Source organism: Leptonychotes weddellii, chromosome 7 (genome assembly GCF_054177405.1).
Source record: "Leptonychotes weddellii isolate Sample4059 chromosome 7, ASM5417740v2, whole genome shotgun sequence".
Classification (NCBI taxonomy): domain Eukaryota; kingdom Metazoa; phylum Chordata; class Mammalia; order Carnivora; family Phocidae; genus Leptonychotes; species Leptonychotes weddellii.
Window position 1 is genome coordinate 55,084,587 of NC_138375.1, and position 16,474 is coordinate 55,101,060.

The window sequence follows — 16,474 nt, forward strand, 5'->3', positions numbered from 1 at the left end:
AGATGCACCACAGTAGAGTGCACAGATTGGTGTGTAGAGTACAGGCTGGATTTTCATCCCTCCTTGTCTTTTCCATTAGGTATCTTTTTGTAGCTATGTGGTTGCCCTGTAAGCCTGTGTTGTAGTATTTTTGAAAGGTGTTTTTTTTTTTTGTCTAATGACTCAATGGCATCCCGTATAGTCTTTTCAGATTTGTTTTCCTCATTAACTCAATTATGTTATGGCCAGCTGCCTGTAAAATTACATTTTTCTTTTTGGTTTATATCCCAATAGTGTTTGCTTCTTTTTAATAGTAAAGAATCAGTAGTAGCTTTCACTTCTTTGTGGTCAGCTTGTTGCTCTGAAAGGCTTTTCAGATGCAAAACAGTCAGCTCCTGGATAAACTTTTTAATGCATTGCTGGGCTTGAAATGAGTACATGAAATTTTTGAGGTTCCTTCTCCTCCCCTCTGCTACTCTCCACTCCTCTGTCCACCAGCCCCCCCCCCGACCTCTTCTGACTATTTCTCCCTCAAAAAAATGAACTTTAACCAGAATGGGACTAGCCAGCAGCAAACAAAGGCAAAAGGCAGTTTTGCGTTCAAAGGCAGTGATTCAGTTGGTGGCAAGGCCTTAGGCCTGTAGCAAGGTATGTGTAACTGAACTTAGATTTATATATTAAGTTGGACCCTTGAAAGGGGATAAAGTGGTGCCAAAATGATAGAGCCCCTTGGCTTCCAGCAAAAAAGTAAATTAAAGCCTTCTCTGATGAATAGCAAGCATAATTTAGGGCCTTGAGAATCCTGCAGATTCACATCACCAAATGAGTGCTCATAATTTTAAAAATAACAAGTACACGAATAATGAAACAAGATGTCATCAGTGAGCACTAACAGAAACAATAAATTACCTATTTGACTTAGACCCTCCCAAGGACTTAAGATACTGGAATTGGATGGGAATATAAAATAATTATGTATGAAATGTTTAAAGAAATGAAAAATAGAGTAACAAAATAGCAAACAAGGGTATGACAAATGACTAAGGCAGATTGAAGAAGACTCAGGTAAAACTTTTTAATATTGAAGAAAAACTTTTGTGATCTAAAATTTAGTGGATGTGTAAAACAGTAAATTAGACCTAGCTAAGAAAAGAATTAGCAAATTGGCAGTTAGGTTTGAAGAAATTTTTAAGAATGTAGAGAAACAAGGAAGTGAGAATATTAAAAAAGAAGTTAAAGGATGGGATGAAACATCAGGGTGTCAAATCAATCCCAGGAAAACAGAATAGAGAAGATGGAACAGAGGCAATAATGAAGATAATCTATTTGAGAATTTTTTTGGAATTAATGGAAGACATGAATCCATTGATACAGCAAGCCCCAACATATACCAGTCAAAAAAAAAATTTTTTTTAGGCATACTGTGTAGTCCCAGAGACAGATTATCTCCAAAGCAGCTTGAGAAGTATAAAATAGACTGATAAACTTACTTCTCAATAGTAAAAATGTAAGCCAGAGGATGGTAGAATATTATTTTTTAAAACTTGAGCCAAAATAACAGCAATCCTATGATTATATGTCAGCAAAAGTACCTTTCAAGAACAAGGACAAACAAAAGACATTTTCAGACAAAACCAGAATGTTTTCTACCAATAGATCTTTGCTGAGGTTCTTCATTGAAAGTTTTCATTAACAGAATGAAAAGGTAACCTACCCAACGGGAGAAAATATTTGCAAACATATATATCTGATGAAAGGTTAATATCCAAAATATGTAAAGAACTCATACAACTCAGCAACTACAGATGCATCAAAAGGTGCTCAACATCACTAGTCATCAGGGAAATGGAAATCAAAACCACAATGAAAGCACCTCACACCTGTTAGAATGACTTTTATCTGAAAGACAAGAGAAAACAAGTGTTGGCAAAGATGTAGAGAAAAGGGAAGCCTCATTCACTGTTGGTGGGAATGTAAATTGATGTAGCCACTATGGAAAACAGTATGGAAGTTCCTCATAAAATTAAAGATAGTGCTACCATCATATCCAGCAATTCTGCCTCTCTCTATTTATTCAGAGAAAACAAAAACACTAACTTGAAAAGATATCTACACCCCCATGTTCACTGCAGCTTTATTTACGATAGCAAGACCTGGGAGCAATCTAAATGTCCGTTGATGGATGAATGGAGAAAGTTGTGTGTGTGTGTGTGTGAGAGAGAGAGAGAGAGAGAAATGGAATATTATTCAGCCATGAAAAAGAATGAAATCTTGCCATTTGTGACAACAAAGATGGATCCTTGGGACATCATGCTAAGTGAAGTAAGTCAGACAAAGAAAGACTAATACCGTATGATCTCACTTATATGTAGAATCTGAAAATAAAATGTAACAAAAAACTGAACCCATAAATATAGAGAACAGATTCGTGGTTGCCAGAGGAGGGGAGTGGGGGGTGGGCAAAGTGGGTGAATGTGGTCAAAAGGTATAAGCTTCCACTTTTAAATAAATAAGTCATGGGGATGTAATGTACAGCGTGGTGACTATAGTTAATAGTACTGTATTATATATTTGAAAGTTGTTGAGGGAATAAATCTTAAAAGACCTTATCATAAAAAAAGTTGGTGACTATGGGAGGTGATAAATGTTAACTGGACTTAATGTGGTGATCATTTCCTAATATATACGAATATCAAATCATTATATTTTACACTTGAAACTAATATAATGTTATAATGGGAATTGCATGTCAGTTTTAAAAAGTTGTGAACAAGTATTTGCATATAAAGCAAGTCTCAACAAATTTCAGTCATATAGCATCAGAGTGTCCACATTCTTACCAGTTTGCAATTAAACTAAAACTAAATTGCAAAAATAATTATAAATGAACCCATACACTTGAGTATTTTAGAAACATAAGGCACATGAGATACCATTTTACTCCCAGTAGGTTGGCAAAAATAAGAAATCTTATAGGAGAATGTAGATCAAAGGGAATTCTTACACACTTGTGGTAGGAATATAAAGTAAATCAATTAGAAATGGGATGGAAGTCAGTTTGATGTTATTTTGCAAAGTGGAACATTTGAATCCCTGCTGGCCTGGTACTTGCAGTCTTAGGAATGTCCTCTAGAAAATCTCTTCTCCACAGGTCCTGTGAGACTGAAAGACTGAATGTTCATGGTCTACTTGTTCTTAAAGGCACAAAGTGGAAACAGCTCAAATACCCATATACATATATATAATGTGCTTATATAATACAGTATTCTGTAACAATAAAAATGAATGAAGTACAGGTATACTTATGATGAATGTCAGAGATACGATAGCTAGTGAAGTAACGCAATTTTCAGGAAACTGTATGTGGTATGAAACACTTAAAGCTCCAAAACAAATGAGACTAAAAATATATTATTTAGGAGTATATGCATAAGTGATAAAATGAAAAAAAATTTTCAGAGAATAGTAAGCGCCAAATACAGGATCATGGTTACATCTAGGGTAGCAGGTAAGGGGATATGTTTGAGGAGGGGTAGCGTTGGTTCTTAAGTTGGATAGGGGATTAAAGGTGTTTTGTTTCATTGCACTTCATATCCATTACACATGGCTTCTTATATATCAAATATTACTTTGCAATGTAAAAAGTAAAAAGATTCAGTTATAAAATAATACCTGTTTTCCTACAAAAGGGTACTGAATGGAAGTGTAGCTGTTCTGAGATACACAAATGGAATTAACTTCAATGTAATAATTTATTGATATTTATTTATTTATTTATTTTTTAAAGATTTTATTTATTTATTAGAGAGAGAATGAGAGAGAGAGAGCACAAGAGGGAAGAGGGCAGAGGGAGAAGCAGACTCCCTGCTGAGCAGGGAGCCCGATGCGGGACTCGATCCCGGGACTCCAGGATCATGACCTGAGCTGAAGGCAGTCGCTTAACCAACTGAGCCACCCAGGCGCCCCTTTATTGATATTTAAATAGGTCTATTGAATGAATTAAGTAAGACCTGATTCTTGATTAATATAAATTCAAGGAGTTTTTATGGTTGCATTTACTATGTAGTTTTAATAACATTTCAGTCTCTAATGCCCAATATATAGAAAATTTTTAACATTTGTTTCCTTTTTTTTTTTTTTTTTGTCATTGGGAAGGAGTCTGCCTTTTAAAGATATCTGTGTTCTACTTAAAAATGATTGTTTTATATTACAAAAAGTGCCTAATGTGGCTCTATTTTATACCACCATATGTAGCAGTATTCAGTTTCTTTTTGCAGACTAAACACTTCAGTTAGTGTTGAACAAAGAAAATTATATGCTCTCGTTATGTTTGCTTTAATTTAGATGCTTAATGGCTTTTAATGTTACAAAATAAGTTTATTATTATATTATGATCTCATTTGTATTATATTGTCTTGCTCTTCCATATTTGTGGTGATATGGTCATGGTTTACAAAAACAATAATCCCTAAGAAATAGGTCATTAACAGTAGTTAACGATTACTTGTGATCTATGGTAATGACTGATTTCTTTGGGATTATTGCAGTTATAAACCATAATTACAGATTATTACAGCAATAATTATTTTGTTAAAGGAAAAAATGTTCTGTGCTTGAACAGCTGCTAAAACAAGTGCCCTGAACATTTCAGAATAAATAGAAAAATGGAAAATTATAATGGAAATTTAGTCTCATTATAAAGATGAGATTCAAAATGAATTTATAGATGTGAAACTTATGTATTGGATATTTAAATTTCTAAATGTAATTTTGATTTATGGATTTACATTGTTCTTTAAACTTTGTGGACAAAATTCTATAACCAAAGTAACATTTATGATTTTGAATATTGTCAGTCTAAAATTGTTGAGGTTTAGGGAAAGGATATGTATGAGAAATATTATTTTCTCATATTATTTCTCATTCAGTTAAATATGAAAATTATGTTTGATAATTTAATAATCCTTTATATTCCAATGTTGATTTCTAACACTAATCCTAATTTATTCAGTCAGTGGTTGTTAAGTTTCTAAGGGTTAAGAAATGCCTGCTTTTGTTTCTTGTATGATAGGAGTCAGTGCTTTCTAAAACAAGGAGAGTAAATATTCTATTTTTCCTCCGAATAAACAAACTTCCGTTCAGAATTTACCATAATTGGAGAAAAAAATACTCACAGTTGATCCCATGTTATTTTTGCATAGTGTTTCTTGATGTATAAACCTTAATTTCAGAGTCACAGAATAAAAGGAATTAAACAATAAAAAATTTAAATTTGAGAAATTCATGTCATATTTAGTATCTTTTATCTTTTTATTATTGGACAGTGATACTCATCAACTGCACTGAAAAAACATTTTTCTCCTAGTGAGGTTCAATCCTTTGGGCATGGGGTCTCCCCCTTCTCACCCTACCCCATACTTACACATATTTAGTTATAGCCCTACAGCAAAACACGACACATAGAAAGGCACATGCTTTTCTAAGTGTGTTTTATTTGGAAATTTTATTTTCACTTTACAGTTTTTTGCTTTGTTTGACAAACAGCATTAAGAAAATATATATGGCTAATGGTAATTAGCTCTAATTGCAACAAGTATCTGGTAGGGACAAAAGAACTTAAAAATTTTTAAATATTGTGACTTAATTTTCATGAGGAGCTTTTAAAGTAAAACTTAACGATGAACATATAAAAGTAACATTGGTACGTTTTGGTTTTCGTAGGTTTGATATAGAAGAACTAAAAAGGGGATGGCTATTTTATAATAATAGTAGTAATAGTCAACATTTAGTGAGCACTTGTAAGAAGCATTATTATGAGTACTTTACATGCAAAGTACTATTTAGTGCTTGTCACAAGCCTGTGAGCCAGGTATAATTATTACCCTCATATTTATAAATAAGAGAATTAAAAATGAGAAATTAAGTAACTAGCATTATTAATAGTACAGGCAGGATTTGGACCAAGCCTATGCTCATGGTAGCTAAATTGTGCTGCCTCCATTTTTTTTAATATTGATGTTTCAACAGAGAAATACAAAAATTACATGCATGGTGAATTCTTTGACTATTTTCAAGTAGGCTTGTTTTTATCAAGAGTTAGTAGGCAGATGTTTCTGTGTTTACATTAGTGATGAACCCCCAAAATAAGTTTTCTTATTTTAAATTCAGCTATTCAACACATACTCATTTCATGTGTCACATATACTTGGTTTTATCGTGAGTGGTTTGGGAATCAAAGGAAGAATAAAAGACCCTAGACCTGATCCCAAAGGTAGATGCAGTCTCATCTGTGGTCAAAACTTGGGAGACAGAGAAAAATTCCGGATTGGGAATTAAAATGTGTTAAACACTTGAGGGATTCTTGGATCATAAGATATTGTTGGATCATCAAGGTTTGTCCAGCTAATTGACAACTGTGCTGTTTGAGTATTCCCTTTCATCCATCTTGAGAGATAGTGGTATGTATCTCCTAATGGTATGAGAACAGACTCTTGTAACTCCATTGCCTGTATGGAATCATATCTCTGCAGGTTTTTTTTTTTTTAAAGATTTTATTTATTTATTTGAGAGAGAGAATGAGAGACAGAGAGCACGAGAGGGAAGAGGGTCAGAGGGAGAAGCAGACCCCCCGCTGAGCAGGGAGCCCGATGTGGGACTCGATCCCGGGACTCCAGGATCATGACCTGAGCCGAAGGCAGTCGCTTAACCAACTGAGCCACCCAGGCGCCCCTCTCTGCAGTTTTTAATAGGAACATTTGTGACATTAAATGAATGTAAGTATAGGTAATAGATACAATGTTTAGAATAGTACCTAGTACACAGAAAATATCATATAAATGTTTGCTATTATTTTTAGTAATAGTCAAACTTGCTTTAAGAAAAACCAGTATCTAGAAATCTAAATTGATAAAATATATAAAGAAGGTTATTATTTAAGAAGGTTATTATTTACATTTAAATAATATTTTTCATCTTGAGAAAATTTGCAGTATGATATTTTTTAAGTAATGACTTCCATTAATGGGGCAGGTGAATTATTACACTGCATTCACCAAAAATTATACTTGTAGTTTTTCATATTCACATCCATTACTCAAAATGTGTATGTCCCAGGCACAGTTGCAGCATAATCTATTAATAATGACTTCTGTAAGATTCTGAGAAATAGAGTCAAATTTTCTTATTCAGTATTTATGTTCTATAAAGCTGCGGTGAACACTGAATTAGCAAATGTTAAACTATTGTTTCTAGGGTGAATATAGGTTAAGTTCCTGCAGCCTCCTGTCACAACATTTTCATTGATGAACATATAACCTTGTTTTATATGTGTTTCTGTTTAAAGACACCTTGTTTACTGTATATTATTGATTCATTAACATTGAACTCATAGCCAGGATCCCTAACACTCATGCCTGGACAAAGCTTATCTAACACATGTATTTTCAGTATGAGACACATAACAGCCTTTTTTTCATGGAGGGGCACTATGCAGCACTTTACTATTCTTGGGGAGTATTTTGAACAGTAAAATCACCAACAGAAAGCACCAAAGTGCAAAAAAAAAGGAATACATTGGGCTACTCAGATTATTTTGTTGTGCACCTATGCATGAATGGTCACAAGTATTTCTGGAGTTACAAATTTTACCAAGTAGACAAATTTTCAAGTAGGAGAATCTCCCATCCAAGTACTAACCAGGCCTGACCCTGCTTAGCTTCCGAGATCAGATGAGATCAGGCGCATTCAGGGTGGTATGTCTGTAGACTGTCTGCAAATAACGAGGATAGACTTCATCACATCTTGTGTTGAGTATGCTTTGGGTTGGTTTTGTTTTATTTAAGCAATAAAAATATAATTACCATTAACATTCACTTTTAGTAATGACTCTACATTTTAATATTTCAAGTGATAATAAAATGTTAACTTTTTCTTGCCTGTTTCATGCTATCTTTTCTATGTAATGATTTTTTAATCCAGTAACCCATGTCCTTTGATAACTTACTATGTGCTAGGCACTGCTTTAGGCTCTGGAGATGCAATAGACAACCAAACAGAAAAAATAACTGCTATCATGCAGTTGATATTCTATTGGAATAGACAGGTAACAAAGCAAGATAAATAAGTAAAATATATATTATATTAGAAAGTGATAAGTTCTAAAATTAAAAAAAAAAGCAGGGAAGGGGAGATATGATATGATATGATATATGGTATGAAATGTTGGCAGATTATGTTCTCGCTATCTCTTACCAAAACTTAGTAGCTTATCAAATAACAGTCATTGTATTATCATCTCTCTGTGTTCTCTGAGATTTGTTAAGTCTCAGCCGGTTGATTCTCATTTGGGATCTTTCAGGCATTGTAATCAGATGACAGCTGGCGCTGAAGTCACCTGAGTGATTATTTACTCACAAGTCTGGTATCTGGGCTGAAATGTTCAATGAATGGGCTCTCGGTGGACATTTCTCTGCCTTGCTAGCTTGGGCCTCCTCATAGTATGATAGTCTCAGGGTATGTGGTCTTCTTACATGGTGATTGGCTTCCCCAGAGTGAACATTTTCCTAAGAGACTGAAAGAAACTGCCAGTTCTCTTAAAGGCTAAGCCCAGTACTGGAATGATGTCAATTCCACCGTATTCTGTTGGTCAGAAAAGTTACAATCCAGCCCATACTTAGAAAGGTTTGGAAGAATAGACTCCACTTTTTGATGGCTTGTGCGTACATGGGGGGAAAGAACTGATGATGGTTATCTGGAAGGCCTTACTGAAAAGGTGAATACAAAGTGAGACTGGTCAGCATGGTTGTATCTTTCTCCAGTTATATTAAATTGTGTGAGTATAGGCAAAGACTACCTGGGGAATTGGATTTAAACAATTATGGTTGTAAGATGAGTATGTCAGAGCAAGAGAGGAGTTGAAGTGGTATGCAAGACAGAGATTTTAACGATTGAGGATTGAGCAAAGAAGTGAAGCTAGCTAAGCAGGATAGAGAAGACATTAAGCTTGTAAGAGACTGAAGAAATGGCAGATCCCAAAAAACTGTTAGTACTAATAAGAGATAAAGTTGCAGGATACAGGATCAATAAAATCAATAGTATACTTATATATTGCCAATTAATCAAAACTGAAAATCAGTTCAATTTAAAATAGCATCAAAAAGAATAAAATACTTAGGTATAAGTTTAAAAAAAGAAGCATTATACTTAGATACTGACCACTGTAAACCATTGTCGAAAGAAATTAGAGATCTACATGTGGAGACACCTATGGTCATGGATCAGAAGACTTAATATTGGTAAGATGACAGTACTCCCCAAATTGACCTACAGATTCTGCACAATCTCTGTTTAAGTCCCAGCTGGCTTCTTTGCAGGAATTGACACACTGATCCTGAAATTCATAAGGAAATCCGGGAAACCCAGAATATTCAAAATAAGCTTGAAAAAGAATGAAGTTTAAAGATTCACACCTTCTGATTTCAAAACTTATTAAAAAGCAACAGTAATCAAGACTGGAATTGGCATGAAGATAGACATTAGATCAGTAAAATAGAATTGAGAGTCCAGGAAATCCTCCAATTTATAATCATTTGCTCTTTGACAAGAGTGGCAAGACAATTCAATGTCAAAAGGATAGTCTTTTTGACAAATGGTGCTGAGACAATTGGATACCACATGCAAAGAATGAAGTTGAACCACTGTCTCCCACCATACACAAAAATTAAATCAAGATGAATCATAGACCTAAATGTAAGAGTTAAAACTATGAAACTCAGAAGAAAACATGAGTTTTGGTTGGGCAGTGATTTCTTAGATATGCACCAAAAGCTAAAGTGACAAAAGAAAAATTCAAAATTTGGACTACATCAGTTAAAAGTCTTAGACTACTTCAAAGGATACTATCAAGAAAGTGAAAATACAACCCAGAAAGTGGGAGGAAATATTTGCAAATTCTATATCTGATAAGGAACTTGCATCTACAATACATAAAGAACTCTTAGAGCTCACTAATAAAAAAAAAAAAACATAACTCAATTAAAAATGAGCAGAGGAGGGGTGCCTGGGTGGCTCAGTCGGTTAAGTGTCCAATTCTTGGTTTCGGCTCACATCCCTATCTCAGGGTTGTGGGATTGAGCCCCGAGTTGGGCTCCACCACCCAGTGCAGGGTCTGCTTGAGAGTCTCTCTCCCTCACTTTCTCCTTCCCATTCAGCCCCTCTCCCTGCTTGTTTGTGCTCTCTCTCTCTAATAAATAAAATCTTAAAAATGAGCAAAGGATTTGAATAGACTTTTCTCCAAAGAAGATATGTAAATGGCCAGTAAGCATATGTGAGGATGGTCAACACCATTAGTCATCAGGGTAGGACATGTCATAATTACAAGATAACCACTTCACATTCACTCGGATGGATATAATAAAAAAGACATAAATAACAAGTGTTGAGAAGGATTTGGACCTTTATATTGCTGGTGGGAATGTAAGTGGTACAGCTGCTTTGGAAAGCAGTTTAGCCCTTCCTCAAAATGTTAAAAATCTAGGTATCATATGACTCAGTAATTCCAATTCTAGATATAGCCAAGAGAAATTAAAACATATCCACATAAAAACTGCACAAATATTCATAGCAGTATAATTTTTTTAAGTTTTTATTTAAATTCCAGTTAGTTAACATACAGTATAATATTAGTTTCAGGTGTACAATATAGTGGTTGAACACTTCCCCATTCAGCACCTGGTGCTCATCACAAGTGCACTTCTTAATCCCCACCACCTATTTAACTCCTCCCCTCACCCACCACCCCTCTGGTAACCGTCAGTTTGTTCTCTATACTTAAGAGTCTGTTTCTTGGTTTGCCTCTTTTTTTTCCCCCTTTGCTCATTTGTTTTTTTCTTAAATTCCACATATGTGTGAACTCATGGTATTTGTCTGACTTATTTCACTTAGCATAATACTATTCTAGCTCCATTCATGTCATTGCAAATGGCAATATTCCATTCTTTTTTATGGCTGAGTAATATTCCATCATATATATATACATATATATATGTATATGTATATACATATACATATATGTATATGGAGTAATAGTCCATCATATATATATACATATATATCCCCCATGTCTTCTTATCCATTCATTGGTCAGTAGACACTTGGGCTGCTTCTGAGAAGCAGCATTATTTTTTTTTTAAAGATTTTTTTTTTTTTTTTAATTTATTTGAGAGAGAGAGAATGAGAGAGAGAGAACACATGAGAGGGGATAGGGTCAGAGGACGAAGCAGACTCCCTGCCGAGCAGGGAGCCCGATGCGGGACTCGATCCAGGGACTCCAGGATCATGACCTGAGCCGAAGGCAGTCACTTAACCAACTGAGCCACCCAGGCGCCCCAGAAGCAGCATTATTTTTAAAGCCAAAATGTAGAAACAACCCAAATGCCCATCAGCTGATGAATAGATAAATAAAATTTGATATGTCCAACAATGGAATTTTTTTTAGTATAGTTGACGCACAGTGTTCCATTAGTTTCAGGTATACAGCATAATAATTCAACTTTCTCTATACCTTATGGTATTCTCACCACAGGTGTGGTTACCATCTGTGACCATACAATGGTATTATAGTTCATTGACTATAATCCCTATACTGTGCCTTTTATTCCCATGACTTTTTCATTTCCATAACTGGAGGCTTGTGTTTCCCCCTCCCCTTCAACCATTTAGCCCATCCTCCAACCCCCTCCCCTCTGGCAACCATCAGTTCAAACAATGGAATGGTTTTTTGGCTATAAAAAATGAAATACCAATATAAACTCCCAATAGGGATGATCCTAAAGCACATTATGCTAAGTGAAAGAAGACAATTATAAAGACCACATGTTAAATGATTCTATTCGAATGAAATGTCCAGAATGGGAAAAATCTGAAGAGACAGGAAGTAGATTAGTAGTTACTTAGGGCTGGGGGTGGGGTTAAGGGGTATAGAGTGGAATTTCTTTTGGGAAAGATTGAAATGTTAAAAAATTAGGTCATGGTGGTGGTTGTACAACCCTGTGAATTTATTTAAAAAAACGAGTCATATACTTTAAGTGGGTGAATTGTATGGTATGTGAATTATATTTCAGTAAAGTTGTTTAAAAAAGAAAGTGATAGGTTCATGTGTTAGAGATTCCCAGTAAAACGAAAGATTGTTGGAGTTGGAAGATTCATCTTTGTACATATTGAAATTACTGCTGATTATGATAGAAATACTATTGGAAAAAGTGACAGCAAGCCTGAAACTAACATCTTCAAAAAATAAGGGAAAATAACCTGAGGGAGAGTAGGTTATTGCAACCAGAAGGGGTATGTGGTAGTATAGTTTGATGATATAAGATATAAAGCTGAGTGCTTTTATGATGGAGAGGGAGTATGTTTTGGAAGTGGAAATGAGGAACATCAAGAACACCTACTTCCATGTTGGAATCCTGAGATAGAAGAGGTGTGGAAGAGAAATCACTTAAGAGGAAGTAGGGTCGTCAGGGGATAGTGTATGTTATTAATAGACTTTTATATTAATCATAAAACGATTCTGAAATATATAGGTAACTTTCTTAATACCTTCTGTTTCCTACATGGGCTTTTTGTTCTGTTACTTTTTTTTTTTTACACTAATTATACGTATCTTGAAGCTTGAGTCTGTTTTATGAATTACTTAATCAAATTGGTGTTTTCACCAATTTGGCTGTTTGACATTGTTAATGTCCAAGGCTGCATAATTGGTCTGTTCCGATTTATTCATTGTTTTATGATAGAATAGGGGATGTGGATACTTGCCAAGTTGTATTTCTAACTTACAGGAAGTTTGTCACCTCACTAGGCTGATGTCTCTCCAGAAGTCGGAGTTGATAAGTTGTAATGATTGCTAGTATTCACAGTATGGATATAGGAAGAATGTGCTCTTTTTCTGTAGGTATTTATCCTTCCTAAGTCTTCCAGTTAGCACGGACAGCCTCTTTTATGACTGTTCCAGTCAATACCTTGTGAAAAATACTTCAGTTCGCTTGAGAAGGTTTCTCAATACAGAAATGTAATTGATTTTGGTAATATGAAATATCCTGGTCATCTTTGAAAAATCAGTCCCTAAAAATAGCACAAAATTTTTTAGCAAGATAATTGGTATGTTGTTAATTATTCATAAAGGTCTTAAAATTTTTGGAGAATCTGATACATAGATCAGTGAATCTAGAGATGTAAAATAATAGGCTTAAATAAAAATCATTCAATAATAACTCCATGTCTGAACCACTCAATTTTGGCTGCCCCAAAATAAGATTGGTGAAAACTGTAGATTCCACGTGTGCCACTGTTGTAAAGTTATTTAATCCCTTGCTAATATTGTCCATGAAGTTGATTTGGTCGTCAAACTATGTGATTTGAATGGTGACAGTCTTGGATTTTAAAAAGTTATGCATAAAAATACAAAGGCAATAAATTTATTACCATCTATTATGGTTCAAGCAGAACTAATACTAAAAATGATCAGACTGGTATGATCATGACATTGACCATTCAGAAAAGATGCTGCTCATTGGATCGTATTAGTACTTACTAACAGCCCTGGATCTAGACATTACTTTCGGTATTTTGTTACCAAATTTAATTTTAATCATAAGTCTTCACAGTAGATCTTATTTTCTCCATTTTTCAGATGAAAACCCCAAGATGTAAAGAGGTAAATAACTTAGGCAAGATCACCTAGCAAATTGTTTGAACTAGGATTTGAACATAGTTTTTTCTGGCTCTAAAGTCTGTCATTTTTACTGTTACACTGCCTTGCTAAACTTAAAACCCACTCTCCACCCTGTCAGGGACTGAGTTCACAGTAGTTTATCACTTGTTTGGAAGAACAGATATTTTGCCAGTTTTAGAATTTTCTGCAAAATAAGCATTGTTTCTATCAATACTTTCTAAACATTTTTCTTTCTTGTTGTATATTAGGACGTCTTGCATGGCTGGTATACTTAGTTGGGACAGTTGTTGGAGGAAGGTTAACATATACCAGTACAGATGAACATGATGCTATGGATGGAGAATTATCCTGCCGGTAAGTAATGGCCACAAAATTTACAGACGAAGTAGTTAAGAGATTTAGTTATTGAACTGGTATTATGAGTTAAAACATTTTGTACCCGGCCTTTTGAGGAAGGTATTATTTTCTTTTTATTGGTGAGAAAACCAGGGCATAGAGGTTAACTGATTTGTAGAAGTCAAATCTCTAGTAAGTATTATGGTCAAATATATTTTAAACTTGCATTCAAAGAGTGTGATGAAGATTTAGGTTGCTTTTTATTTCTTAGGACCTGCTTTAGCAGGCAAAATTGCTGTGTATTGGGTGGTGGCAAAATTGGGGTGAAGTGTATCTGGTCAAAAAGCAATGGATAGGGGCGCCTGGGTGGCTCAGTCGTTAAGCGTCTGCCTTCCGCTCAGGTCATGATCCCAGGGTCCTGGGATCGAGCCCCGCATCGGGCTCCCTGCTCCACGGGAAGCCTGCTTCTCCCTCTCCCACTCCCCCTGCTTGTGTTCCCTCTCTCGCTATCTCTCTCTCTGTCAAATAAATAAATAAAATCTTTAAAAAAAAAAAAAAGCAATGGATAGTCAATTACCCAGTACAAGCTTTGTTTATGATTGTTGACTAGATTTTTCACCTCATGACCATAGTCTTAATAAGAAGCAATGAATTACTTGCCTTAACACTGAGGAAAATTCCTACATGTGAATAATACATGTGAGTTGGTTTTCTATATATTTTAATTTATTTTTTATAACATTTTTCTTCCTAACTAAGTAATATATGTTTTTATTGAACACTTAACTATTTCAAATAAAAAGAAAAGTCATATATTAATTTGGAGGTAACTATTTCTGTCATTTTGCTAAATACCTTTGAGTCTTTTTAACTAATACTTGAGGATATATGTACATTATATGTGTCTTTTTCAACATTTTTTGAACAAAAATTATACTATAATACTGTTTTGTAAACTAAAATGGAGATAATAATACCTAATTCATTTTGGGCTATTATAAGGATTAAATGAGTCAATGTTTTTAAAATGCTTAGGACAATGCCTGGCAAATAGTAAGCACTATATTACCACACACCCCTCTTCCACCAACCCCCCCGACAAACACTTTTTTTTTTTAAATCAAGCATAATACTATGAACATTTTACCTAGACATTAAATATTCTAAGCTGTACCATAATTTTTTTTTTTTAAGATTTTATTTATTTATTTGAGAGAGACAGCGAGAGAGAGCACAGGTGGTGGGGAGAAGAGGGAGAAGCAGGCTCCCCGGTGAGCAGGGAGCCCGACGTGGGGCTCGATCCAGGACCCTGGGATCATGCTCTGAGCCAAAGGCCGATGCTTAACTGACTGAGCCACCCAGGCACCCCAGCTGTACCATAATTTAAACATACCCCAGTTTTTGGAATTTTAGCTTGTTTCTCAATTTTTCTATATTGTAAACTGCTTTGAGGTGAATGTTCTTTTAGTTATATCTTTATGTAGGTCAAAATAATTTCATTAGAGTTAATTCCTAAAGGCTGAATAGCTGGGTTGAATAGTCTGCAGCATTTTAAAGAGTCACCAAATGACCTTCTGGAAGAATTGTACCAGTTTATTCTCTGAACTCAAAGGCTCTGAGACTTAACCATTTTTTCTGCAGTTGAACTCTAGATAATAGTGTTCTTATCTTTGCCAGTTTATAGATAACAAATGTCTTGTTTTGATTTCTGTTGCTTTGGTTACAAGTGGTGTCAAATATTTTTTCCATTCCAATTTTTCCCAATTGTATTTTCTCTTTGTGGTTTTTAAATATATATAGATTGTATCATTTAGCTGCTTTTCTTTTGTGATTATCTTTCTTAATTTATCTATAAGAACTCAGGGTATATCAAAATCTTAATATTTCATATTCATTTTGAAAATGTTTTCTCCATGTTTTTAATTTGTTTTAGAAATTTCTCTTTTAATGGATTTCAATATTTATATGTTGAGATCTGTGAATTTTTCCCTTCATATTTTCCCCTTTGTTCATGCTTAGAAAGGTTGTTCCACATCTAGATAATAAAAATATTCACCTAGATTTTCTCCTAGTTCTTTTATGGTTTCATGGTTTTTATGCTTTTATGGTTTTTATATTTAATTTTTAATACATTTGACATTTGTTTTATATACTTCTTCCGAAGTTGCCATTGTGTTAACCAGTTAATGCAAACCCCACCCTTTACTGACTTGAAATGCTGCTTATATCTTTACACAGTATTCTTAGGTCTTTTTCTGAGCCTTTCATTCTTTTCCACTGATCTTAGAAGTCTGTTTTCCTCTGTCTAGAATAGAAATATAAGGGAAGTAATCCATTGCTTCTTACTAAGGCTGTGGTCTTGAAGTAAAAAATCTAGTCAACGATCATAAACAAAGCTTGTATTGGGTAACTGATTATCCATTGCTTTTTTTT

The 16,474-nt window shown here is 34.5% G+C and overlaps 1 protein-coding gene across 8 annotated transcripts in view; it reads left to right on the forward strand.

Annotated features, from left to right (window-relative positions):
* The window catches only part of RANBP17 (RAN binding protein 17), a 310,785-nt gene that overhangs the window by 44,997 nt on the left and 249,314 nt on the right, over nt 1-16,474 (forward strand). For all 8 annotated transcript variants that reach the window (XR_014146975.1, XM_081826302.1, XM_081826303.1 and 5 more), the window contains one exon: nt 13,954-14,059. Coding sequence is in view for 7 of the 8 variants with exons in the window: in XM_081826302.1 (XP_081682428.1) it covers nt 13,954-14,059 (106 nt within the window). In the remaining variant the exon portion in view is untranslated. The remainder of the gene's footprint in view (nt 1-13,953; nt 14,060-16,474) is intronic.